Source organism: Sander lucioperca, chromosome 3 (assembly GCF_008315115.2).
Source record: "Sander lucioperca isolate FBNREF2018 chromosome 3, SLUC_FBN_1.2, whole genome shotgun sequence".
In the NCBI taxonomy this organism is placed as follows: Eukaryota; Metazoa; Chordata; class Actinopteri; order Perciformes; family Percidae; genus Sander; species Sander lucioperca.
Genome location: NC_050175.1, coordinates 19,752,334 through 19,779,074, shown reverse-complemented (window position 1 = coordinate 19,779,074; position 26,741 = coordinate 19,752,334). Strand labels below are relative to the sequence as shown.

General features: G+C 40.6%; 2 protein-coding genes across 2 annotated transcripts; both read left to right on the top strand.

The window, feature by feature from the left end:
- The first annotated feature begins 152 nt into the window (after nt 1–152).
- Nucleotides 153–6,546, top strand: LOC116060718 (dynein regulatory complex subunit 4-like). Its single transcript, XM_031314448.2, has 11 exons — nt 153–310; nt 575–670; nt 3,017–3,214; nt 3,344–3,544; nt 3,662–3,716; nt 3,809–4,011; nt 4,338–4,493; nt 4,662–4,742; nt 5,047–5,256; nt 6,072–6,137; nt 6,242–6,546. The coding sequence occupies exons 1-11, from the start codon at nt 308–310 to the stop codon at nt 6,314–6,316; spliced, it is 1,344 nt and encodes a 447-aa protein (XP_031170308.1). The 5' UTR covers nt 153–307; the 3' UTR covers nt 6,317–6,546.
- Nucleotides 6,547–7,879: 1,333 nt separating this feature from the next.
- LOC116060717 (stereocilin) lies at nt 7,880–26,000 on the top strand. Its single transcript, XM_031314447.2, has 29 exons — nt 7,880–9,862; nt 9,972–11,102; nt 11,936–11,960; nt 12,061–12,646; nt 12,784–13,671; nt 13,791–13,853; nt 13,952–14,077; nt 14,312–14,478; nt 14,562–14,748; nt 15,076–15,188; nt 15,646–15,778; nt 15,875–16,057; nt 16,450–16,488; nt 16,572–16,748; nt 17,047–17,196; nt 18,803–18,861; nt 19,022–19,145; nt 19,302–19,384; nt 19,469–19,604; nt 20,141–20,343; nt 21,099–21,189; nt 21,291–21,462; nt 21,571–21,740; nt 22,028–22,183; nt 22,300–22,442; nt 23,888–24,036; nt 24,271–24,368; nt 25,484–25,631; nt 25,840–26,000. The coding sequence occupies exons 1-29, from the start codon at nt 9,763–9,765 to the stop codon at nt 25,917–25,919; spliced, it is 5,880 nt and encodes a 1,959-aa protein (XP_031170307.2). The 5' UTR covers nt 7,880–9,762; the 3' UTR covers nt 25,920–26,000.
- Nucleotides 26,001–26,741: the final 741 nt, after the last annotated feature.

Sequence of the window (26,741 nt, the reverse complement as noted above, 5' to 3'; positions counted from 1 at the left end):
CTCTGATTGGCTAGCACTGCTCTGGATTGTGTTGATTAGCTTTAGGCAAGAGGAGTGGGATTGGTTATGGTTAGGGTAAGAATGTCATGTTAAGCCAATCAGAGGCAGAGTTGGGCGGGACATGCCTTTCCCATCCTGGGAAAAAAAGAAATTCACAGGTCCTGTGTTGCTATGGCAACGCATGTTTGAGACTCTAGTCTTGATAGATTTCTCTGAGTTTAGCTAAGTGCTTACTGGTGTGCTAGCTAGCTTGTCAAAACTACCGAAACGTTGCCCGTCTACACGTGTTATTTGCGCAATATATACGATGGTGAGCAAAGCGTTTTTTTTTTTTAAAGTAATTAATCACAACCATGTGGGTTCATACTAAGCTGTGACAGTACAGTACAGTAAATAACGTTAGCCGTTAGCCCAGGCCCAGTTTTTGTGCTTCTCATGTGTTATCATTAACATTACATTCATTAGAGACACAGGCTGGGGCTAGCTTCTTCCCCACAACAATGTTAAAGAAATAGACTATGATGCTAGTAAGAAACAGTTTGACCTTGTTTCTATTATTTTTACTTTTGTCCAGCCTCCCAAAAGCAAAGGCTCAGGTAAAAAGCCTCCTAAAGCAAGAACGCCCACACTGATAGATGGCCTTACCAAGGAGGAGATGTCCAAGGAGCAGGTCAGAGCTTAAGTGTTTTTTTTGTATTATTATTATTATTTTTTTTTAAGTGTAACGTTAGAGTGATGCTTGACTGTTTTATGTCAGAAGGAAAGACACGTTTCTGTACATTAAAGCAAGTTGGTTTTGCACTTCAATACAGCTGTGGGACTCCCAAGAGACAGGTTTAAACAATGGTTAAAAACAATGCAGCAGAGGTCAAGATATCCTGACTTTCAGTTCTACTATGGGTCAAGGTCTCAAAACAATGGATAGGCCTAATACCTGGTGCATCTCACTTCTCTTATGCTGCATCTCACTTCCCTTAAATTGCGTCCCTGGCTCCTCCACTTGCCTCCCTTCCTTGCTTCTTAGTCCGTCCCACCGAGGAAGCACGGGAGGAGAGAGGAAACGAGGAAATGTGTTTTAGACGGATGAGACGTCCTTTCCTTAAGTCACATTAATTCGTGGAGCTATCAAATACGTGATGTGAGATTAGGGCTGGATCTCACTTCACTTATTTGATAGCTCTTAGGTCCTCTGCTGAACCGGAAGTTGTTCTGGCCCTCCTTTGTGAAGGCCGTTTCAAAGCTCTTTTTCCTGCCCCGAGGAGCGAGAATTGTTCATCGAGGAGGGATCTCGGAGGAACTATGAATGAGGATATGCGAGAGCAGCCTTCCTGGAAGTTGCAGTTGACAACCATTGCTAACTGCACCCATACAGCTGACCAATTCACGTGACGTTTCAGAGGAAAGGACGTTTCATCCCTCTAAAAACACATTTCCTCTCTCCTCGCATGATTTCCCCCATCTCTCCCGTGCTTCCTCGGTGGGAAGGACTAAGAAGCGAGGAAGGGAAGCAAATGGAGGAGCTGGGGATGCAATTTAAGGAAAGTGAGATGCACCTTAATTGTCAGAGCCTCCCTTCCTGATAAATTTCTGTCAAGCTCAAAGCCCCCCCCAGTTTTTATTGCAGGCTTTTTGTCTCAGACTTTCCTCCAGAGTCACAGAACAAAGGTGGCCTTTCCCAATTCCCAAATTTGTACCTCCTCGACTCCTCGATCCTCCGGCTTGTGACCCAAAGATAATTCTCAGTGCGCCATTTTGAAGGACGTCCCAATTCCTAAAACGGACATCGAGGAGTGAGGAGGCTCCCCGGAGGAGCTATAATCGAGGATACACCGATGTGTCCTCTGCGGAAGTCTTTTTTACCTGTTGCATGTAAACAAAAAGGCGTGACAGCGAGAGAGAGAGTAAAAGAGGGAAAGAGATGGTTATATCTGCGGCCCCGTGGTTAATCCACGGATCGGGCTGGTCGGATCTTAATTAACATTCTGATTAATAGCGGGTGGGTGAAATAATACATTACAGAGGAAAATATTATTAACGTTTTATAAAATATGAACATAGCAGAGCTGCTGTCGGACAGCTTAATTTGCATCCCCAGAGAGACACTCGAGAAACAGCAGCTTAACTTTATTATGATTATTTCAGAAGCTAAAGGTTTAGTTTCCTCTGTCAACTTTATGACTACAGTTAGTTTTGCTGCGCGAAAAATCATTAATCGTAAATCATTATAGAAAACACTCTAAATACTTAATACAATAAATCATTTTTAAAAGTGGATTTGGATGAAGAGCTGATCCATGCATCAAGAATAGATGGAAAGAGTTTGTGAGCATATACTATACTGTACATTTGTATAGTTCTTTTCATACAAACATTTGTAAAAAATAGCCTATAAAGGCTTTAGCCTATTTACGGTGTATGCAGGCCTATATTATAAATATATAAATAGCCTATGTGTGTGTTAAATACAAGAAATAAAAATCTATGACCCCCGTTTGTTCTTAACACATTATGCCACGTTGTAAACTGAATTCAAAGTAAATATAGAAGTTGTGATGAACGCTGTTCTGCTCATCTGACAGAGATCATAAAATACATATAACAATAACAATGAACAGCTGATGCAGCTGTGCCGCACGTCATATTTAATTGACATCACTTTTAAGCGACAGCTCCGAGGCAAAGATGTCTTACATTTGTTAAATACCTGTTGCCTCGACTCCTCGCTCCTCGAGTCTCTTCCTCGACTCATTGGCTCGAATCTCCTGTGGGCGGGACTAAGGCGCGAGGAGAGGAATCGAGGAGAGGAATCAGGGATGCACAAACTGGCAATTGGGAAAGGGCTACGATGTGTCTGATTTCACAGGCCGTGTAGTGCCCGCTGTGAACGGTAAATTGGATTTTGACATACACAATAGGTCGAGTACCCTTTTAGGCTAAATGAGGCAATAAGCTACACTGTCATCTACGTTGTTTGGCTCAGATATGCCCACACTAAAATATATTTCTGTATTTTAAGCTGGAAGAGCACATTGTGCGCCTTCGAGAGGAGCTGGACAGAGAGAGGGAAGAGAGAAACTACTTTCAGCTGGAGAGGGACAAGATCCATACCTTTTGGGAGATCACAGATAGACAACTGGAGGAGGTCAAGGCTGAACGGAAAAACTTTGATAAGGACATTGAAGAGGATGAGGGGCGTCACCAAGTAGAGATCAAAGTAAGGTTATTACACAAGGTCTGTAGCTACACAGTGAAACTGCAGTGTAATTTGTCATTTGTGAAGATTATACATGGACAGATTTAATGAGTGAATACATTTTATATTGATAATTTTTCCCCCCACTAGGTGTATAAACAGAAGATGAAGCATCTCCTGTGTGAGCACCAGAACATGATCTCTGAGTTGAAAGCAGATGGTTTAGTCTCTGCTCAGGTGGTGCAGAAAGAGCAAGAAGAATTAGAGACTCAGCTTCAAAAGGACATGAGGGCCATCATGGTCGACATGCAGGAGCTCGACAATGAAAACCTTGTCAAGGAGCTTGAACTGGTTGGTAGTACACACTATTTTATTGCTACACTTAAAGATCTGTGAAATTATTATTTCTCTTCACTCAGATAGTAAGCATTAATGCTACAAATCCCAGTTTGGTTGTTATCCTAACAGAAACATAATGAAGAAATGACTGAAACAAGGAGCATCTGGATGAAGCAACTCGCAGGTAAAGAACTAATCTCATTTTGAGTTGAATTCAACACCCTGTGCTGTCATAAACTAAACGAGAGCCATCATGTTGTGTCGCTGTTGGAGTAGAAATCCAAACCAAGTATGAGAAGAAGATGGAGTTGCTGCCACAAGAGCTGGACAACATGAGAAAAAATGCGACCATTGAGAGAGAGGATCATTGGAGCAGCCACATCAACACTCTTATAGAAGACCACGACAAAGCTTTCAGTGATGCTCATGCACTTGTTAATCACATGCAACAGGACTTGGATATGAGTGATTCACTCAAGGTATAAGTGCACACAGTCGGCATCCTTGTCAGACTGACACCAAAGAAATTTCCGATTTTTTTTTCTGTTTTTTAGTCTATAAAGTGGAAAAAAATGCAGATGTGTTTAAATAGCTTTTTTTGATTGATGATCAATTTGTTATCCAATTCAAAATAATATAAAACAAATTTGAAAGGTTTTAACCTGAGACTGTTTGGGATTTTCTCTTAATAAATTACTTAAAATTGTTGACAGTTAATTTTCTGTCGTTTGACTAATTGTTGCAGCAATAGTTCTGATCCAGTTATATTTTTTTCTCTATGGCATCTTTTATTGGCTTTTCTTAGGCACAAATTGAAGAGATGAACACGAAACAGAAGGAGAAGGAAAAGGACCTGGTTCGTCTTTTGCAGGATAACAAAAGTCTTGCTGAGCTGCTCTCAAAAGTCGTAGACGAAAGTGCAGAAAATGAGAAAAAAATGAAATACTACGCAACTAAAAAGGTTGTTGGTGTTGTTTGTGAATTTGTTTTAAACTGTTGCAACTTTGTGCATTTATATTTGTCGCTACCAGTGACTTAATTGGTGCTTTGTGTGGCATGTGTCTTAGCAACTGACATGTAACATACTGTACACGGGCACAAGGTCAATTTGTGATGCTGTTTTTGACAGGATGCCAAAGAAAGGGTAAAAAAAAAGGAGCTGGATGATCTGAAATTGGACTACGAGACACTGGAACAGCAATTCAGCAAGGTAAAAGCTAAGATTGAGTTCCACTGTATAATGTTGCTCAAATATTAGATGTGAGTCAAATGCTTGTGTACTTGTTGGCAGTGTCAAAAATTAGCACCATCCACCAGCCAAATGTTGGTAAAATATGCAAGTGGCTGGTAGATTTACTTCACTCACCAGCCAAAAAAACAATGGTAATTTATTGAGTGGCTGGTCAAATTTGAACATTCACTAGCCATTTGTCTGGTTGACAGAAAAGTCAATTTTGGGCCCTGCTTGTTGGTATTTATGTGAATGTTTTTGTGTACGTGCACATGTCAAACAGCTTCAGCTGGAAAGGGACGAACTGTACACGACGTTCACTCAGAATATTCAGAAGGTGCAGCATAAAGCAGGTTTGAAGAGCACGCTGCTGGAAAGGAAGGTGAAGGACCTGACAGACGTCCTGGAGAAGACGCAGGCTCAGCTTTTCTCGGTGCTTTCTGCCTCTAACATGGACCAAACTGCTCTTGATGGTGTCACTAACAAAATTGAGGTAAATTATCTTTGAAACAGTGTGCATTTTATAGGGGTGGGAATCAATTGGCACCTCACGATTCGATTCCAATTCAGAGGCCAACGATTCGATTGTAAACCGATTATCGATGCATCTCGATGCAACAATTTGTTTATGTACATTTCCATGCGTGATTTTTAAAAATACACATATAAATCTGAGTTTGCTACTCAGTTTGCTAATCACTTTCTAGACAAAGCAGCTAGACAAAGCTTAGATTTTGACAGATACAGTATTTGTCACACACAAGTTTTAATGAAATGTTTTGTCTACTGAGGTTTTTATTTTGTAGTCGTTCCATGCTGAAGCCTTAAACGTGCTTGTGAAAGTCCCCTTCTCTCCCAGTAATCATCCATGTCAGAGGCTCAGTCATGTTTAAAGGTGGATCATTGGCTTCTTAGAACATGAAACATGAGGGGGTCAGATGTAATGTGATAAAGTAGATGAACAGTCTATATGTGTTTTGCTTCATTATTTTATGTATGTCTTTTTTTTTTTTCCTTTTGGCCATTTTTGTGTGTTTTTTTTTCTGCACTCTTGCCTAAACTCTAAGTTGTTGCCTATTATCCCATCATCTTTCAGTCACTCTGTTTTCTGATTTGTACTTGTCTGGAGACAGTACAAATAGATTTTTTAAATTGATTATTAACTTATCTGAATCGAGCATCGAATCGTTCTAGAGAGAATCGCGATGCATCTAAGAATCGATTATTTTTCCCACCCCTAGTATTTTATGCACGTTGCCCTACTGTTTGTACAAGAACATAAAAAAATATATATGTTTTTACTTGTAGGAAAAGCTTGACTCCAGTAATAAATCCATCAAGAACTTGCAGTATAAAAAAGCTCAGATTGCCCAGGTTAGTAGTTTGTTTACTTCCTGAAAGTGCTGTCATGCATTTGTTTAACTAATGATGATGTTTAATACATTTTTGTAATATTTATACTCGTGTGTGTCCGGCAGGCCCGTAAGGATTTGCTGCTGACCTACGAAGCAAAGCAAAGGGTTTCTGGTGTCCCTGTGGAGGAGCTTTTTTAAAGCCCTTTGAGAGCAGTCTTGCTGGGAAAATTCAGTAACAACACTTGGATCTTGGGTTTCCCCCAAAATGAGAACCAATGAATCCAAAGACTGAACCATTTATGGCAAATCTCATTTTGTTTTGCATTTGATCTCATTAGAATCTGACATACGTTTCTCATATTTTCCTTTGATACAGATGTTGATGTTCGCTAACACAAAAATAACAACATGAAATATTGCTTTCTCTATCTCATAATTTTTTATTTGGCATTTTGTAATTATATGAAAATGGGAGTTTAGACTTAGAGGTTCATCATGCCCTTGATTCACGCTGCCCTCCAAAGGCAAAAGTAAGTAACTGCAGGAGTGAACAAAAAAGAAAAAAAAAGAAAAAAGGGGTTGAAGTTTTCAGACACACCGGCAAACTGTGTAACAGACAGTGTTGCAATGTAACAAAGTACAAATACTTTGTTAGTGTACTTAAGTAGAATTTTCACGTATCTGTATTTTACTTTGTTATTTAAATCTCCGGAAACTTTTACTTTTACTCCACTACATTTCCTAAATAAAATGTATACTTTTACTCCACTACATTTCCCCTAAGCATCTTAGTTACTCGTTACTACATAATAAAATCAGAAGAAATTTGTTAGACTGGAAAAAAGCAGGTTTGGCGAATCATTGCTCCTAAATTGCCAAGATAATGTACGCTCCATTCCAGTTGGTGACCTAATGCCTGTTTGTTGCCAAGCAAAAAAAAATAAAAACATAGGCCAAAACTAAAGAAGAAGAGGAGGAAGCATTATAACTGATAGTGTCATGGAAGCACCTGGTGCAGGCTCTGCCGCCATGGTAACAGACGATGACCACCCCGACAACAGCGGTGATGAAGATAACGTTACACACCTTTGGCCATAATCAAAAGTTTTTTTTTTACTTTTACTTCTAATACTTAAGTATAGTAAACATCAGATACTTTAAGACTTTTACTCAAGCAATATTCTAGAAGGTGACTTTTTCTGGTAAGATACTTGTACTTTTACTCAAGTATTGCTTTCAAGTACTTTATACGAGACTGGTAATAGACCCCTTAAAATCATTGTCACTGACCAAACATAATAACTAAAGCTAATCCTCAAGGAAAACAGTATCTACAAACAAAATGTGACACTTGACTGCATTTGAACTAGTTTGTTTAAGGAAGTAGAGTCTTTATGGAATATTTCTTTTTTCTTTTATCCTTTCGTAAATTGTTCATAGAGATGCAATGTATTTTAGTATTGCTGTGTGTCTGTCCATATATTATTAAGATTTATATTGAAATTGATATAATAAATTAATCTAGAATGAAATGCATTTAAATATGTGATTTAAAAGAAGCTTAATTTAAGAGTCAGACACTGAGATGGCAGTAACTGATACTCTGCTAAGCTAGTTACAGTAGCTTTACAGGACTAGTTGAGCTGTTTTTGGTTTCTGATCTCTATTGTGGTTACTGCAAATGTGCATCCTTTGCGCGTAATATATATATATATATATATATATATATATATATATATATATATATTTTAATGTAAAACAGATTCTAGTCTTGGCTGAATTTGGACCAAATATGTAGTTACTGTGTTTTGCTTTTGAAGGGAGATTTGATTGCATTTCTGTTAATCTCAACTGATATGAAGTGCAGACAACTCAGTCAATTTAGCAACAAACAATCAGAATATGGGTTGCTTTGGTGTGGTCTGTTAACACACAAACACAATGTTGTTTGTTCCTTTTAGGGGATACCTAAGAACTTACAACCTTTACCTTTCATAAAAGCATTAACAGCAGCCAATGAGTATCCAACTAATTATTATCCTGTGTTCTATATGAAAAAGCTGTATATAAGTATTTATGAGTTTATATTGCCATTGGAAGACGGAGGCTAAAAGTTGGACTTAAACCAAGTATTCCAATCTCAACAGCTAGTTTCACCAGCTGATTTCTGCTATGCCTGAGTTTCCAGCAGAGAGAGGAGGAACGTATGGGGCGGATCCAGTTTCTCATTGAATATTCCTGTGGTGAATCGAGCCCTGCTGCACTGAGTGATCGCTGTTCCCCACAGTATCAATAATACAGGAGGAATTTATTGTCCCTGTGCAGGCCACAGTATCATACAGCTAAAGCAAGTGGAGGGAGGCGGTGGTCCTTTCACTCAGCCCTCTTGGGTTTCAGAGCCTGCAGACAGTGGTCTGACTCTGGGGAGCTGGCTGCTGTGCCCTTGTACAGGGCTCAATTGTAAGTCTGCCTGACCGAAGGATAAGTGTGTCTAAACAGTGACAGCTTGCACAGTCTCTGTTGGCCCATCCGGTATGGTAAGACTACACCCCCAACAAACCCAGAGTCACAAGATGAGTCCTAGCTGAGAGACAGCTCAATAGGGAATCAGTCAGTGGGAGACATTGGACAAGTTAGAGAGTGGGATAGATATCCTGGGTGTGATTAACATGATCCAGATTTTCACCTTGTCTGAGCACCTAGCTGAGTGGTGTGACCTTCCTGTAGCCTCATGATGCCCCAAAATACGGAACTGAAAAATAAAACAATACATTGTACATCCAAATAAAAGCAGTGACCTTAAAGACAGAGCAGCAAGTCCTGTTTCAAGGGATTATGTTGTACACCTAAGCCTAACCACGCTGCTCTCGGCTTTTTTCCACCTGCACATTGTTATAGAAAACATAATGTAGCATGGTAAGATAACTCATGAAATATGAAGCCAACCCTTAACTCCAGAGACAAAAAGCAAGTGCCCCAAACAGCTCAAAGCACAGAGAGAGATAGAGGACTCAGGTGGGAGGGGGGCAGGAGAGAGTGAAAGGTAAAGAAAGTCGGAGTGATGGTGAAACAGAGAGTGCCACTCAGACAGAGGTCAGCTCCCAGTGTGTTGATACCGCTGAGTTAGAGATGCTGGCAAAAGCTTGAAAGGATACTTAAAGAAATTAGTGGATTGTATCAGTTGGTGAGTTCTGAATTTTTATTGTTGAATTATTATTGTGAGTGATTACGGATATTTAAAGTACTTTAAACAGGAACAGATATTTTGATTCTTGTGAAACTGATCTCTTTAAGAATTGTGTATTTAAAATATCTTGCCTCATATTCATAACTTTTCTTTGGTCACTCTTTTCAGTGTCACATACGGACCTACCTTTAATACGTCATAGTGTCATAGTTTTTATAAGTTAAGTACATTACTGATACATGTGTCAGTGACCGTGCAGTGAAAGTGGTAAGGTGATGTGGTGGCCAGTCATTAAGGATTAATATCCCTCCGCTGAGATACTTTACTCCTTGAGTACACCCATCGCTGAAAAAAAAACCAGCATATGTTTAAACACAGGGTTTTGCGAAATCAATAGGAAATACAATCTGAAGAGAAAGATGTGACACCTCTGTGTCACTGTGCATGTTGCCATGAGATGAAGATGGCTGAGAAAGGGCCAGGTATGGCCACTCTTACATTCACAAGCATCATAGTTTGTGCTGTTTTACTGGCACAAGGATCCCCTGAGAAGACAGGTGAGTGAACCACCAAAACGTGTTGCTAAATACAATATTTGTGTGTTTATTACTATATGTGTTTATTACCTGATGCTGGCTCAAGCTGTCTCTAATGCGACTCTTTCAGGAGGTGGTAAACAGGACCAGGGAGACGCCATTCTTAAGGAGATCATTTCAAAATGGAGTACAGGAAGTGGTTGGAAACCTCAGAAAGCTCCTCCAGAAACAAACCAAGACCAGTCTGTGCACCCTTGGGTGAGGAATATGATGGGGAGCCTAAAAACACTCGGCCTATTTCCCAGCAAGAACCTGCCTTCATTAAACAAGCCAATTGACAGGCACCGTCTCTCTGGCTTCCTCTACAACATTTCTCTGTACCTCCAAGAGATGGGTGCAGAGCTGGAGGAGGAACCGGCAGAGCCAGACCAGGAGCAGCTGTGGGAGAAGGTGCTGCATTACTTTCTCCAGTCTGAAGGGAGTGCTGCGCTGAACCAGTGGAATGGCCGGGTGCCACCCCGACCTAGTGTCAGAGTGCAGGACTGGTTTTTGTCCCTGCGGGGCAGCCCCCACTGGGACTGGCTCCTGGGGCTGCTGCAGAGTCTGATCAGTGTATCAGAGCGTCAGCCCCACAGGCCCCTCTTAACTTTCTTAACTCAGAACTGGAGGACATTAAGCGCTGTGTTTGAAGCTGCGCTGCAGGCTCTGCTCAGTGGGACCTATGGTCAGGCCAGTGCAGGCCTGCAGGGCTTTATCTGTGCTCTAAAGGGTCGTAGTGACTGTGCCTTCAGTGTAAGCTGGCTTCAGCAGCTGCTGCGTTTCCTAGAAACACGCAACTGGAAGCCTGTGGTCAGTTTACACCCAGCAGGGGAAGGTGCTGAACACAGGAGCTCAAGTGTGTTTGGACGTTTAAAGCCCTTCAGCTTGCCTCCTGAGGCAATGAGGCAGGATGGGTTGTCTGGAAATAAATCTCTGGAAGACTCAATGGCCACAGAGGATGATTTGGACTCCATGCAAAGTTTCCTGCTGCAGGCGTTATCCCGTTCAGGTGGAGGAGAGCGAGGTGGCCAATTTGCACAGAAAAATCTTGCTCTGGTGCAGAGTTTGGATGGGCTGAGGAGGGGCCTCCTGCACAGAGTGGGTAGTTCTGTCTATGGCAACCTGAGAAAGAAAGTGTCACAAGTTACCATGGCGCTGCTTGATGATGTCAGCAGCCTGGTGGACGTGCCACAGCCCAAGGCTCGGGGCCGGTGCTCAGTTGGTGAGTATGTGGGGTAGTTGTCCTCAGAGGTTGTTTGCACAATCTGAAGACATAAGAACTCAGTAACATTAGACAGAAAGATGAGTTAAAAACTTCATCATTCAGTGTTGTTCAAGTAACAGGCAGTCATTTTGCAGAGGATTTGATCAGAATACGGCACAGAAAATCGCAAATACGATTGCAAACACAATCGTATTTGCTAAACAAAACACATTCATTATTAATTTCACTTGTTTTTATTGTTTTTAACTAATTGTGTATCCAATTACAATACACATGTGGGCTATGGGCTCTTAAGGCAAAAACTTGGATAGTCATCATGGAAACATTAACTGGTCATGTGACAAGGGCTAGGAAGATTTTGTTTCACAGAACTGTATAAAAATTAAGTGCAATACACTTACAATAACCTTGCTTCAAACTTCAACAAAGAAAACCTTGCTGTACACAGTTTTCAGATAATAGGTAACTGAACAGAAATAAAATGCAATACACAATTTATTTCTTATAGCAACAAGTGCACTATAGCGAGTTCAATATACTTCTAAAGTGGCCTGGTATCACCTGAAAGATACAGGAGAGACAGTGACAGTGACTGACACTGCTTTAAAATCTTTATAATCATCCTGGCTGGTGAAAGCATCTGTTGTTAGCCCAGCTAATCTCTTTATCCTCTCATTGATGTCAGTAACATTATATCTTGGGCATTGTTAGATGAGCTGCACTATTGCATCAGGCATGATCGTGTACTGCAGGAGCTCCCAGTTGCTTTTTCAACCTCTCATTCACTTAGATTTTCTGTTAATATGTGCTTTTCATTTGTCTTTTTGAAGGTGACCTGAGACAACTGATCTTATGGTAAGATATTTGAGGAATGTTGCTCACTATATCATTGCAGTCCACATATAATATAATTATAATTCACATTTCTACCATTGTTCTGTTCACGCACATGTAGGGGGATAAGACATAATGTGACATGGAACACCCAGGCTTTGGGCGTTAGCTCCCATGGTCTCCCAAGCTCACTCCCATTCCTGTCTTGCCCCTCCACCGAAGCAGATAAACTAAGATCACGACTAACACCGGCCCACTCGTCTCCAAAAACAGACCCTTCTTCACGAACAATCTCCAAACAAAAACGCCTTCAAGACCTCTCTTCCACACCTCACCGCTCCCGCCTCAACCTGCCACAAACGGCGAGAACGAGAGAGAGCAACAAGCAGCAGAGAGAGATGGAGTACCACACCTCTATAGAAATTCTGGAGGCAGCGTGTAATGAATCCATCCCAGGCTTGACAGGCGTCTCCAACTTCACTGTGTTCCTCTACTGTAAACTGTTTGAAGGGGAGAACGGGTCAGTTAATCCTGCAGAGGCCCAGATGGGGCTCGACCTACATGCCACATGCTCTGATGCAGCTTGGTACCTGTCTGCTGCTGAGGAGGACTTCCTTTGGGTTCATGTCTGCAGTGAGTACTTTGCCCATGAATTCAACAACACAGTGTGTGCCAACTCCTCTTTCTGGCTGCAGAGAGCACATCAGGTAATGGGTCACTTTTTTGATGTGTGTTTTCTGGGAACGTTTTGCTAAATATCTGTGGCATGACAAGGCGTACTGGGGACATATGTATATGTATTTGTGCATTGTGTGTTCATATTAACTTATTTTAATATTTGCAGGCTGCATTGACAAAGGACTACCATTTTTTTAACCTGACGAGTATAGACGACCTGTGTGTGCAGCGGACAGGTGAGGCAACAGAAAGTCCGGTACTCGATGAGGACTGTCTGGCCCAGTTGGGCAGCAGGTTGCTTAGCGCCCAGGCTTTCAGACACTGCTTCCTGCCCAACAACTCTGTCCTGATCTCAGCTCTGTGCGGGAGTGGGCCCCCTGACTCGCACCAATCCTTGCCAGAGGGTAGCTGGGCCACCGCGTACTGCTCCAAAATACACAACTTCTCCCATGTTGACACCATTGAAGAGACTTGTCAGTACAGGGTGTGGGCTGTGCATCATTTCACCAACTCCACCCTCCTGGAGCTCTGTGGGCAGACACATGGATTTAGAGAGTACATTTGTCTAAATGCCACACTCTACAATCAGCTGTTAACATCAGTGCCTCAGTTTGCAGATTTCTGTGCTGATCTTCAGGCAGAACTGGAGGGCAGGAAGTGCCTGCTGCAGAGGTTTTTTGACATGCTCCCGGCGCCGTATGAATTTGACACATCACAGCTGTGTGTGGACCCGGCTCCAATGCTGATGGAGGCTCTACACAAGCTAAGTGTGTGTGAGGTTGAGGGAGGGGAGCGTGAAGGGTTTTTAGTGGCACTGGGATATGTGTTGAGAGTCCTGGACTTCATGGTGGGGCTCTCTTCGGGTCTGGACGAGGGGGAAAGAGAGGCAAGACAAGGTTTGGGTCAGGCCATCCTTCTCTCCAGTCTCCTTGACAACACCTCCTGGGCCGCACTGCAGCCAGAAGCCTCCATGAGCGTCCTTCACACCGTTGGAGTCTTCCTCCGCAGGGAGCAGAACGCCACTCTCAAAGAGGACCTTCTGAGCTGCTTCAGTGTAAGATAGCTGACTGACGCACGCACGCACACACACACACACACACACACACACACACACACACACACACACACACACACACAGCAAAGAGTGAATAACTTGTTTTTCTGTTACATTAGCCTGTCTTGTGGGACCTCATCCAGCGGGACGACAACTCATCTGCTCTGAGGTTTCTACTGCAGGTACTGGCCTCTGCAGCTACACTCACATTTAAACGTTAACATCAGATCAGCTCAGTGAACTTTATATTTACTGTAGGTAAATCACTTTGTCTCGCCAGGAGTACCTCCAGATGCCAAGAGACAGCATTCGCACTCTAGTGATGTCTGCTGAAAAAGATGATGTTAAAAGATTTCTCTCCCATATGCATCAAAGTTGGGACCAGCTACAAGTTGAAACCGGCCAGGTTTGTTCTCAAACTCCCAACAAAACAGAGTGTACTATTATTGATTGATACTTTCTATTAAGTAAGTAAGTAATTGTGCAGGTAAAAGCTCTCATCTCTCTGTTGACTACAGTTCTATTCTATTGTAATCTCTTGTGCTGTATCTATTGTATCTATGTCATGGCCCTTGCATAGTTAGAGGGCCAAATTGAATGCACATCAGTTTGTGTCCCGCTCTTTTGTTTTCTCTGTCAGGCGTCTCAAAAAGAGTTGCAGGCCATGGAAACAATGACCGCTGCTTTCATCCATAAGTTCCCCCGGGTGACCCCTGAATTGTTTGTGGACCTGTCTCAGTTTATTCCCTACATGTCTGTCTCTGACATCATGAGCTTCCCAGCCTCCCTGATAGTCAACGACAGCGTGTGAGTCACTGACACAAGACAGTTGCGTTTAGTTTGATATATCTTACTGTTCTGATGCTAACAGCTTCTGTGTTGCTCTTTAGGTTGACAGCCATTCGTGAACACAGCTCAGGGATGAAGTCGCTGCAGAAAAAGGCCTTTGTAAAAAGACTCCTGCAGTCAAGTGTGGTGGGCGATGTCCCGACGTGGCCACCGTACTTCCTCAGTTCCATCCTCCCACTTCTGCCTTACCTCCCAGTCAGTCATTTTCAGCAACTGACATCACAACAGGTAAGAATCTTCTGCTGTATCTCTCTCACAGATGTTAGTAATCTCAGACATGGTGAAGTGATTAGTAAAGCCATTGATTGGGGTTCTTACATGACCAGATGAAAAATTACAGGGGAAAACCTAAATAAATGTGAACCAGATGCTTCCATACAGGGCACAATGACCGGAGATTAACGAGTATTAAAGATATGTGAATCAACCCAGTTAAACCTTTATCGTAGATTTTTTGAGAAATGTGCTCTCCATCATCAAACACCAAACCATCACCTTACTACCCTAACTTTTGTTTTTGGCTTGTTTCAACATGTTATCTGTTGTCTTCTTTAGCTAGCTCCTCTGGTAGAGTTGCTAGGCAACAGCAGTCTGGATGTTGTAAGGGGGCGTCATGTGCTCCGGACCCTCTTCAGCAAGAAGATTCTGACCAGTGATAACATATCAAGGTGGGACCCAGATACTTAATGTTTATGTCTATCTTTATGATCACTGAAAGGCTGAGTCATCTGATGGCTGATTACAGTACTTCAATATACTCCAATATGTTTCTATGTGATGGTTCTTATACAGAGCTTCAGTCCTGCAGTCAGTGTTGATTTGTGTTTGTGTTTGGCCATCGTACTATATTTGAAATAAAAAGTTTCATAATCTGAGGACATACTTGCCATAGGTGTTGCCCCCTGTTGACATGACCCCATAGATTATTTACTGACATCCAAGATTGGCACCAATGAGTTAGGTCATAGTTTGTTTAGGTATTGATGTGTGGTGCTATATCAGGTATTGAAAAATACATCACTTCTCTCTGCTTGTTTTCTGTCTGCCTCTATTCTGTCTGCTATACAATAAAGGCAAAAATGCCCCAAAATAGAAAAAAAGGTAATAGCAAATGTCTTTTTGCAGGTTAGGAGTCCTTGCATGTTATCTGGATCCAGTGGACCTGGGTTTATTTCTCAAGGACTCAGCTGTGTCCTCGACTCTCTGGCAGCAGCTGGCTCAGTGCATGTCCAAGGGGTTTATCAGTACCAGTGGCAGGGTAAGCAGCACATGTTCTCTAGTAGCTCACTACAGAAAATCTGCTTTAAAATCTTCAATATCTGACTAACTCTGTTGAACTGCATTTCACGGACAGCTGTCCTCTTGGTTGATACCAGCCATTGAGACCCTAAACGTCAGCAGCATGGCTCCCGCAGAGCTGTCTGCCCTCAGCAGTCTGTTACCTCAGTTAGGAGCTTCCTTCCTGCTGTCGTTCCCCTCACAGCAACTCCTGGAAATCCTCTCACAACCAGGATTACACAGATATACCCCAGCACAGGTCAGCATGGAATTTGTTTTTCATTTCACATGTGGCTTCTTATCATTCCTATCGTGGGCGAGGTTGTTAAATGTTCTCCACCATTTTGTAGTAGATATTAGTAAGTTGTAGGTCTCAAGTGTAACTGTAAATGTATAAAAATTAGTTGCATTTACTTGAAAGTTTTCAAATTTGATTTAAAAATCAAATGAGTATTTTCTCTAAGATGCTGCAAAGAACTATTTTACGTTACTAAAAAGAAAAGCCTTGACAGTAATGAGCACTGTGGGGATTTTTTGTCAGAACTGTAATTAATTTGTTACCAAGTTTCTAGGAAAAGAAGAGGATACACATTCATAAAATATGTGACCTTTACCCTAAAACATCTGTTAATTCTCCAATACTTTCCTCAGGCTTTTCAAATTTTATCCAACATTTCAAAGGACGCCAACGTAAGTAGAAATTTTAAAAATCTTTTTTTGCTGAATTTCAGTCAGCTGCACTTTCATCACTGGGGTTTTTCTCTCCCTGCCAGCTCACCATGGATAAACTGTGCAGACTGAAGCCGTTACTCTCTGGTCTCTCCCCTGCTGTGCTCAAGGACCTCCAGTGGCCTGAGATCAGTGGAGCTGCCCACTGCCAGTGCTGGAGAGCACTGCTAACTGAGCTTAAGCCTGGCCATAGAGCCATGCTATACAATGCAATGCAGGAGGTGACGGTGCTATTATCATTAACACTTCTCTTATGTTTTCATCTCTCCTTATAATTAGCAGTGGCTCACCTTGTTGTCACATTAAAAGTAGATTGACACAATGGAGGTGGATAGGTTCATTTTTACTCTTATAGATAAATTCACTGGAAAATATCACATTAAGTATAAACAAAAAAACTGTGGCCTAATTAATCTGGCACTAGGGTTTCCAGAATGTGTTAATTTGATCCGCATGTGTGGTACCTGCTTTGTGTTGCCTTTAAAGGCTTCTGGTTTCTTTGTTGTTGTGTGTCAACAGGCTCTACACAGAGACTTGCAGAACATCACTCAGCAGGTAAACTGTCTATTACCGTTTGTCCCTCTGAGGAAGCTGACAGAAATCTTAAATGGAGAAACAATCCTGAGAGATGTCAGCCTGTACAGAGACATTCACTGGTCGCCACAGCAGGTGCACATTTTACTTTAACCTACCTGTGTGTGCTGTTTCACACTGCATTCATATGACAACAATAGATTGGCAGTTTTCTGACTAAAGAAGAAAATGTTACCAGCTTCGGTCTTTGGTCCCATTAATCTGCAACTCATTGGTTATGCTTCAGATGAGCCTTTCAGGATATTAATATGCCACACGCATCAGCTGCCATCAAGCTAATTAGTTTGGATGTAGTACAATGGTGTGGAGGAGTGTAGCATAAATTAATAATGCCTACCTTAAAGGGATTTAGTCACAGCCAAGTGTGTATTTCACCTCCTGTTCTCGGCCTAACAAGACCGGAGTCAAATCAATAACGATTGCCCTTTGCAGTTAGTAGTTGCTCTGAAATGTATTGTGACACTAAAACATCAAACCTAAAATATTGTATTTAAATAACCCTGAAGTTAAATGTTTTAATGGCCTGTTATTTGTGTGATTACAAATTTGTAAACATCCTTTTATGGTTAGTTTAACAAATATTTTGTGATATTGTAGTGTCCATATATTTTTCAGCAACATGCCCCTGAATTCAATCAATTTGATAGTCATCAGAGTGATTTGGGGTTTAACCTGCAACTGATGCCACTGCACACATATACAAGATAGTATATATATTGTGGTACAGTCGTATCAGTGATATACCATCAGTATAGCATTCCAGATCCAGTCTGGAAATTTGTCACTGTGTAGCTAGATTTGAACTGCTTTATAGGAAAACTAAAAGTTTTAAGCGATCCCTAAAGCTTCAACAGATAGAAAGATACTTATTATATATTATTATATATATTATATTGTCGGGGGGGAACTTCTCATGTCACAGCAGCAGTACACGAATGAAACAACATGGAAAAAAGAATAGTGCAAAGAAACAACCATCAAAAGTACAAGTACTCAGATAAGAGTTGAAAGTAAAAAGTGTGCTCTTTAAATGTATGTGCATGCATACAATGTGCAAATTGCTGTACGGGGCATAATGGATATAATTACGAGTTCAAAAGATGTATTGCACTTTGCCAGAGCTACAGAGAAGGTAATCGTGAGTCCAGTTTGAATTAGTAATGTTCCTTACACACAGTGCATTAAGAAACAGCTGGATGGAACAAACAATACAATGACAATTTTACTATTCTTTAGAGTTTTACCAGTGCTGAGTCTAATGCTTAACCTCATGTTAAGCTGCGTGCTAGATTCTGAAAGGTTTTGTGTATAATACTACACTCTGAGTCTGAGAGTGGCACAAAAGGAAAGCTCATGCAGTATTCAAAATGGAAAGAGTTCATCCTCTGGGATACATGAATGTTTTTGCGTAACGCTGGCTTTAAAAGGAAGCAATGAAGTATCAAAACATCTCTGAAACAACTCAAAGCCTTCTTTTTTTTAACTTAGTATGTTCACTATGTTATTATACTTACACATGTACCAAAATATGTGTCCAACTTGTGGGCAAGCACACATGTCTAAAAGTGGCTAAAACATGCAAAACAAATACTGGTACAATTGGTCTTTTATAATGACTACAATTTAATGTATCTTCTTTGATTAAAATGCCAAGTCTGACATTTTCTTTTTGTGTGGTCAGGCTCAGCTTTTGTTCAAAAGGATCTACAAATTTAAAAACATTACCAGCAAGATTGTGAGGTAAGTTGGATGTATTGCACCAGAACATTCAGATCTATAATTTTAATCATTAAGTAATTTTACTTGTAAACTGAATTAAAGCCTCAAAAGTCACAATCATTTTCAGGTCAGATACTCACTCAATATACAATTTAAATCACAACCTCTCTTTTACTTGTAGGGATCTAGGTCATATTGCCAGTGGAATGAGTTGTGACTTTTTGAGGCTTTGGAGCAACGATACAGATTTTGCAGAACTGCTTCAGTTTGTTAGTGAGCTGCCTGGAGGCATGAGACCTGCTCTGGTGAGGAACAAATACTTTAGCACTCCTCAAACTCTTTATCATAGTTTCTGATACGCAGCCATGGTTCACTAGTTTGTTGTTGTTATATTTCCGTTACAAATTACAAAAATATGTTAAATTCTAACTAGTTCAGATGTGTTTTGGCTGTGTTACCAGCGGAAATGTATCATAGACGAACTGAGAAAACAACCTGAACTCGACCTCAGTGCATTGAGCTCTGGGTTTGCGACAACTTTACCGTAAGCATCTTCTTATTAAATGTAAATATTTCACAGTTTATCCAAAGATAACTACATTCACACCTCTGCTCTGTTCTTTTCCAGAGTGACGATGATAGAGGACCTCTCTAATGCATCCTTCAGAGCCATTCTGGACCACATTCAGGCACACTTTGCTGATTTCCTCAGAATGCCACATTACAAGCAGACTAATTTAGCAGAGAAAGCCGTAACTGAGCTGGTAAAACACCATCATTAACTATACAAATACTGGGTTTACTGCATATCCTTACATGATGTGCAGGAGTTGAAACATTGCTATATGTTTTAGTGTGATTAAAAAAACAGTTGCTGCATATAATTTATAAAAATCAAGTTGAAACAGAAATCCTAAATTATCCTCGGCGCAATTAAGATGGTAAACCGGCACTGTGAGCCTTCAGAACTGGAACTCAGAGATACTATTTCTGGTTTAATGAAATCAGGGCATGCGTCAGTGATGGTGACTCATATATTTGATTGGTATTAACACATTAATGGGGCAGAAAGAACAAACCACATTTGTTAGTTCAGGCTTCTCAAGAAAACGCACACACACACACACACACACACACACACACACACACACACAGACACACACACACACACACACACACACACACACACAAAGAGAGAATAACCGTCTTCATCCTCTCAATAGCTTTTCACACAAGTAATAACATATCAGTGTGAAATCCCTGTAATCCAGACCCACTGACTGTATGTGCTGCTCTGCAGGGATCTTCTCAGGATGAGGGGAAGATTGATGGCACCACTCTGGACTTCCTGGGGCCTTTACTGCCTTTCTTGGACCGGGGCAGTTTGGCTCTGGTGGACAGAGGAGCTCTGGCTCTGCGGCTAGAGGAGATGAGAAGTTTCTGCCTTCCTAAAGAGTCTGTAAGAGATATTAGTGCTCTGCTCACTCAGAAAGACCTGCTCGGGTAAATAAAAACACATCTGCTGAAGAAAACACGACATGTCCTTGTCATGAATCAATAATATGTAGAGAGCTTAATTTCAGTCATTATTTTAAAAAGGTTATTGGTTTTTTATTTGTTTTAAGACTATTTTTAATGACAACTATATAGCACATATCTTGTCACATGTCATGTTATGACACCTCTGTAAAAAATATGTCAAGAGATTGATTTCAAAATGCTGCCAATAATTATATTTTTGGGCTACACACATAGAACAACAACAACAACAACAACTGCAGACCAAAGTAATGATTCAATATCAAGAAATGAAATGCTTCTTCCTGTGTTTCATGAACAGCCATTCCATTTACTAATCAGCTCACTAAATACAAATAACAGCTGAGGCTGATGGGAATGTCATTACTGTTGTAGGTATTTGGTTAAAAAACCAGACACATTCAAATGTCAACCTAATGATGCTAGATCAAAAGTTACAAGATACCAAAGTTATTACAGTTCATCCTGAGGGGAACATAAATGTGTGTACCACATTTTCCACCATACAGCTGTAGATATATTTCACTCAAAACCACATATGTGAACATTGTGGTGGCCCTAGTACAAAAATCCGATGATGACCAAAGCCATTAGGAATTATCCTCTGAGGAGCATGAATGTCTGTACAAATGGCAGTCCTTCCAACAGTTGTTGCAATATTTCAGTCTGGAGCAAAGTGATGGGCTGACTGACTGAAGATATGTGTACTTGTTTGCCAGGGATCCATCCAAATGGCGCGTTGGGGATGTGGAACATTTGGGCAAGCTGGTGTTTTCTCTCTCAACAAAGCAGATTGACTCCATCCCACTGGTGAGCAGGCAAAAGCATCAACCCAAGCAAATAATTAATTCCATTGCACTTTAAATGGTTTTCTAAAACATAGCATGACAATATGTGTTTTCCCTGTGCAGACAGTGTTGAATAAAGACACAGTAGAGCAGGTCCTGGTGGATCAAAGTCACTGGGAGGACAGTGTGGTGGGTGGAGTCTGTGTTACCCAGTGTATGGACCAGCATCATCAGAGACAGCAGACTCAGAGTCTCATTCGAGGGATTGTCAAAGCACGGAGCAGGAGGGCAAAAGGTTAAATTAATATTTCACTTGTAGAGCTGTTGTAATACTGTGTCTCATACTTTGTGTAAGTTCATAATTACATCAGTGCACTGAATTCACTGGCGTCTCTTCGAGCAGTGCCAGTTCCAAGCTGTGCAGACATCAGAGGGACATTTCCTTCAGCTTGGACATCCACTCAGCTCAGCCGCATGTCACAGGAGGATCTGAAACAGTGTGTAGAAGTTTTTGCTCAGGACACTTCAATGAGCCCTGAGCAGCGCCGCGCACTGTGGGTGAAACTCAGGCAGGTCAGTAAAACTGCGAAAGACCACATGAAGTTAAGATGAATGAATCAAATCATCATCTTGCCTCAAAGTCTGACTTGTGGTGCAGCAGTTCTTTCCCCCTCCCAACTAAGACATTGTTCCCATCAAGCGTATCTAAACATCAGAGCACAGTTCTTGGTAAATTTGTGGTGCTTTTTCTTAGCAGGCAGTTGCATCCAGGCTGGTAGGACATCTAAGTAAAATGTGTCGTGTTTTAACATCAACATTATCTGTGGTTGAAACATGTTCTGGTTCTTCACTCAATCCAGTTCTTCAGTCCGGTGAGAGAGCTGAGAGCAGATCAGGTGCTGGCTCTGGGCCCAGTGGTGACTGAGATGGGAGAAAGAGAGCTGCACGATGCCAGTCCCACTGATCTGGGTGTGTTGGCACATTTGGGGACACTGACAGACTGGAGCCCTAAAAAGGTTTTGAATTTTTTCATGCTGATGTAAAACTTCAAATAAATATAAAGAATCTCCTCCTGAAGACTTAAACATGTCCATTAGTGTGTGTTTAAGGTTTATATTTGTTTTTTTTTCAGTTGAGAGCGGTGATTTTAAGTATGATGCGGAAACGCAAACTAAGAGTGGAGCAGTTAACAGCTGTTGATCTGGCAACGTGTGGCCATCTGATGTGTGGTCTGTACCCCTCAGAGATCAAAAGACTGAGCCCCTACAACCTCAGGTCAGTCAAATACATAAAGCAGGGGTCTTCGTTTTCACTGGCCAGGGACCCTTTAGCTTAAAGAGAGACCGAGTAGGAACCCCCTCCTGCATATATTGTATAGACCTTTTCACAGATGTAAACATAAACATTCTAAATGGACTCAAGTTGATTTCCTGTTGCAGTGTATGTGAATGGCATCAACTGACAGGAAGTTAACAAGGGGCCAGGCTGTTGCCTAGCAATGGAATTCCATTGAAAAGAGTTGCATATTAAACTGGGCCGAATGGATGAACATCATGTTTTAACGTAAAACATACATGTGGAAGTGTTAGAATAATTATATTATCAAGAATAGACAGAACCACTGAAGTAGTCAAAGTTCATTTTTACTTGTGAACATAACAAGGAGACAGTTACAGTACTCACAGCATGTGACCTAACGAAAAAAAAGCTCTCTACAGCCGCTTTTTATAATACCAAGTGAAATGCAATACAATCATGATACAAGAGTTGGTGTCGTCAGTTGTTATCTGGTAAGAGACGATGACGTCTCACTTATCTAGTCAGGGAGCGCCTGTTCCTTCCTCAGCATCACACCGTGCTCCGGACAAGACAGTGGCTCCCAGATACCAGATGGCAACAGCAGCAACAGTGTTTTGTCTTGTTATAATGCAAGACAATAATAATAATCAGAGAAAAAGTATGTATCATAATTTTTCCTCAACAGGGAGGCACAGTGAATATTTAAGCCTAACTGTATGGCTACCATAGTGGCTAGCTTACCTATAGTAAGCTTAGCTTCAATATGTAAATATATATTCTTTTCACAAATAGGCCAATTTATCTTTGCTATTGATATGTTGGATTCATATTAATGTATATTTTCAGACATTTTAATTTTTGAAGAAAAGAAAAACTAAAAAAAATTATATTTTTTTAAATAATTTGGCAGACCCCCTGCACTAACTCTGAGGACCTCCTAGGGTTCACGGACCTCCTGTTGAAGATCTCTGACATAAAGTATAAACTTCCTCTAGCACAACAAAACTAAACAATAGTTGTAATAGCTATAAAAGAAGGCTCAGCAATATGTCATCAAAATAATTGTGATATATATTTATAAAAAGAGGTAAATGGCATCAAAACAAAGTGGAGCATAAACAAAATGTTAAAAGATGGACGTATACAGTCCAAAGGTGTTGACAAATACTGCTAATTTGTATACAATGTAGTAAGTACATTATGCACCTACATAGCAGCACTTAGCAGCAGTGAAATCCTTCTAATGCTGTAAAAGAACTGCTTTAGGTTTCAGAGAGTCATCAATTGATTCCACATCCAGCTGTTAACAGATGCTTACTAACAGGAGGCTGGTGCACATTTCTTAGCAGCACCACCCTCATAAAACATTTAGCATACCCCCAGAGGAGGATGAAGTCCTAATTTTTTCCCTCACACTGCAGCATGGCGGTCCTTTTCCTGCGAGAGATGTCCCTGCCATGCACAGAGCAGCAGATGGAGACGTTGACAAGCCGTTTGTCTAGACCTGAGGCCTTTGGTCCAGTCAGTGCTTGGGGACCAGAAGTTTTCACTGAAATTGGAACATTGGCAGGTACAGTAGGACACAATATCCCTCGGGATATAAACATTTTTGTAATTAACTTTTTTTTTTTTATTGTTTTTTTTCCCCAAAGAGTGAGGAATATGGGAGGAGGCTTTTGGGTGGATAGGAGCAATTAAAAGTATCCCTGAGGGTATAAAAGTTTAGGAAAACTTTTTTACTTCTTGTGATTTGATGTGAGGAGCATTAATTGTCTGACTACACAGTGTTTGTGTCTCTGTTCAGTGGGCCTGGAGGACATGGTGCTGTCGGCTCTGGTACAAGAACAAGTGGAGGGAATCACCCCTGAAGCCATCGCCCTGATGTCTCCAAAAAAGATGGCAGTGAGTTTCACCCATGATTTTAGGACTATTCATTGTTTAGCTTCAGTATAGAGGTACATCTATAAGTAGCACCAATGGCAAATTTGGCTGAATTGTTCAATTTTGAGATATCACATTTAACTTCTATAACAATTATAGTCTCATAAACTATAAAATATGATGTAACAACCATGAACACATATTTTAGTTTTTTCTTTTTCATAAATAAGCTACTTTTATCAACTTTGTGGTTTTTTCAACCCACCATTTCTAGATGTAACTACCAAATTTTACACATTTTTCCTCACAATAACTGTCATTGTTTTGTGTAAGTGTTTTATATATATTTTATGATATTTAAAAAGAACATAAATCAGGTCTTTGTTGTGACATGCCATATAAAATGTAGCTGAACAAAATATTTTGATTTTTTTTTTCTTTCTGTAAATTACTAATGACTCATTTCATTTCATGTTTATTTGTATAGGAACAATTATGTAGCATAAACCTATGCCACACACCACAGCATTTATAGCCTAAGCTAATTTGCAATGCCCATCCCCAGATGGGCCTTTAAAAGACATTCAACTCAACAACAAATACATAAAAGACAGAACACAAACTCAACAATAACTCTCACTGAAACTGGCTGAATCCGCAACTTGACAATGTAAAGCATAAGCAAACCCACTGCCTTATCCAAACAGACAATCTTAATAAATTGGAAAATACAGAAAATTACTGTTATATTATGGATGATATTATGTGCTCAAAGACTTATTGGCAATTGGGCAGGGAGCTTAATAACCTCAAGCAAAATCATACTGGATAAAGTGAACCCTGGACACATATAAGAATATACATAATTAGTGAGGAGAAAAACTGAAGTAATGGACATGTAGAATATATGATCTGATTTGGGAAGAAGGATATTTAGTGCACCCTACATATTGTGCATGTACTGTGTGTGTTGAATGTTTAGATATGTTTATATATCATACCCATATAAAGAAACTGAAGTATAGTACATTTTACAGAACATTTGTTCAACTATTATATGAAAAACAGTACCTCCTCTCACATGACAGTGTCCTGTAGGAGTAAGTCAGTATGTGTGTTGGGTGTGTGTTGGACAGGTGGTGTTCAGTGCAGTTCAGATGTCGTGGCTGAGTGCGGAGCAAGCGTGGGCTGTCACTGAGGAGCAGTGGGCAGAGCTGGACACAGAGCAGAGGCACGCTGTCGGACTCGCTCGATTCGAAGGAGACGTCCTGCTGGAGCTAAGAGGTGTGTCTTGAAAAAACATTGTGGTGACAAAATGTCCTTTTAACAACCTCCTTCATAATGAGACTGTTATAGTTATTTTATTTATCGGAGGAAGTGTTTGTGAGCGCATATACTTTTATTATGGTAATCCTTGTTTCCACTAACCAATATGATTTTTATGTTGTGTTTATAAGGTGGTGATAAATGCTCTGTTTGTCTGCTTCAACAGGGAGAAACTCGGCTCCAGTAGGAGACAGCTTCACTATATGCTCACTGGCTCTGTGCCTCTTTTTTTGGCAACTTATTTAACAAGCTGAAACGAATGTAATTGTCCCCTGACCTCCCTTGGTATCATCATATTTGTACTTACAAATAAATATTTTGAACTGTTCTGTTCCCTTTGTGCGTTGGTCCTTAAATTTACTTCACTCTTGATTGTGCTCTATTGCACATCTTGACAATATGTAGATACGTGTATGTAGTTGTAGTACAGCATGTATAATAGTTTTTGTTAGAACAATCAGAGGAAACAATGCAATGAGTAATGTTTATTTGATAGATGAAAGGGGCTTTCCAAACTTTACAGGTTGTGTGATCAAGCAAACACACTTAAGATTATATTTTATTGAAAATAAAATATCTTGAAACCTTTCCCTTAAACAGACACTGGGGTCTATAAAAGAACTTTGAAATCTTTCACCCATTTATTTTTTAACATCTATTGACGCACAAACCTGTCTACCATGGCCCCCGTGACCTCTATGGCGACCTACCTTCTACTAGGATCACAGTAGTTTGTTATTTTCATTCCAGAAATGCTGCAGATTTGACAGGTATCAATCCTTTCAAGGTAAAATACCTGTCCTCTTTGGTAGCATGTTTTATACCTCCTGTATGTTTTATCAAATACAAACTGAATTCACTTAATTCTATAATATGTGGTATATTTCAGTACATTTAATTATATAATACCAGTGTTGGGCAAGTTACTTCCAAAATGTAATACATTATAGATTACTAGTTACTGTCATTTGAGAGTAATTAGTTATATTACAATATTACTGTCTCTGAATTGTAATGCGTTACACTACTTTTGCATTACTTTTGAGTTACTTTCACCAAAATAACAGG

Coding starts and splice junctions, on each gene's coding strand:
- LOC116060718 (XM_031314448.2), top strand. Junction 671..3,016: donor AGGAGATGTCCAAGGAGCAG/GTCAGAGCTTAA, acceptor CTGTATTTTAAG/CTGGAAGAGCACATTGTGCG. Junction 6,138..6,241: donor AAAAAGCTCAGATTGCCCAG/GTTAGTAGTTTG, acceptor TGTGTCCGGCAG/GCCCGTAAGGATTTGCTGCT.
- LOC116060717 (XM_031314447.2), top strand. CDS start 9,763: ATGAAGATGGCTGAGAAAGGGCCAGGTATGGCCACTCTTACATTCACA. Junction 12,647..12,783: donor GGCTGCAGAGAGCACATCAG/GTAATGGGTCAC, acceptor TAATATTTGCAG/GCTGCATTGACAAAGGACTA. Junction 19,605..20,140: donor AGAAAGCCGTAACTGAGCTG/GTAAAACACCAT, acceptor GCTGCTCTGCAG/GGATCTTCTCAGGATGAGGG.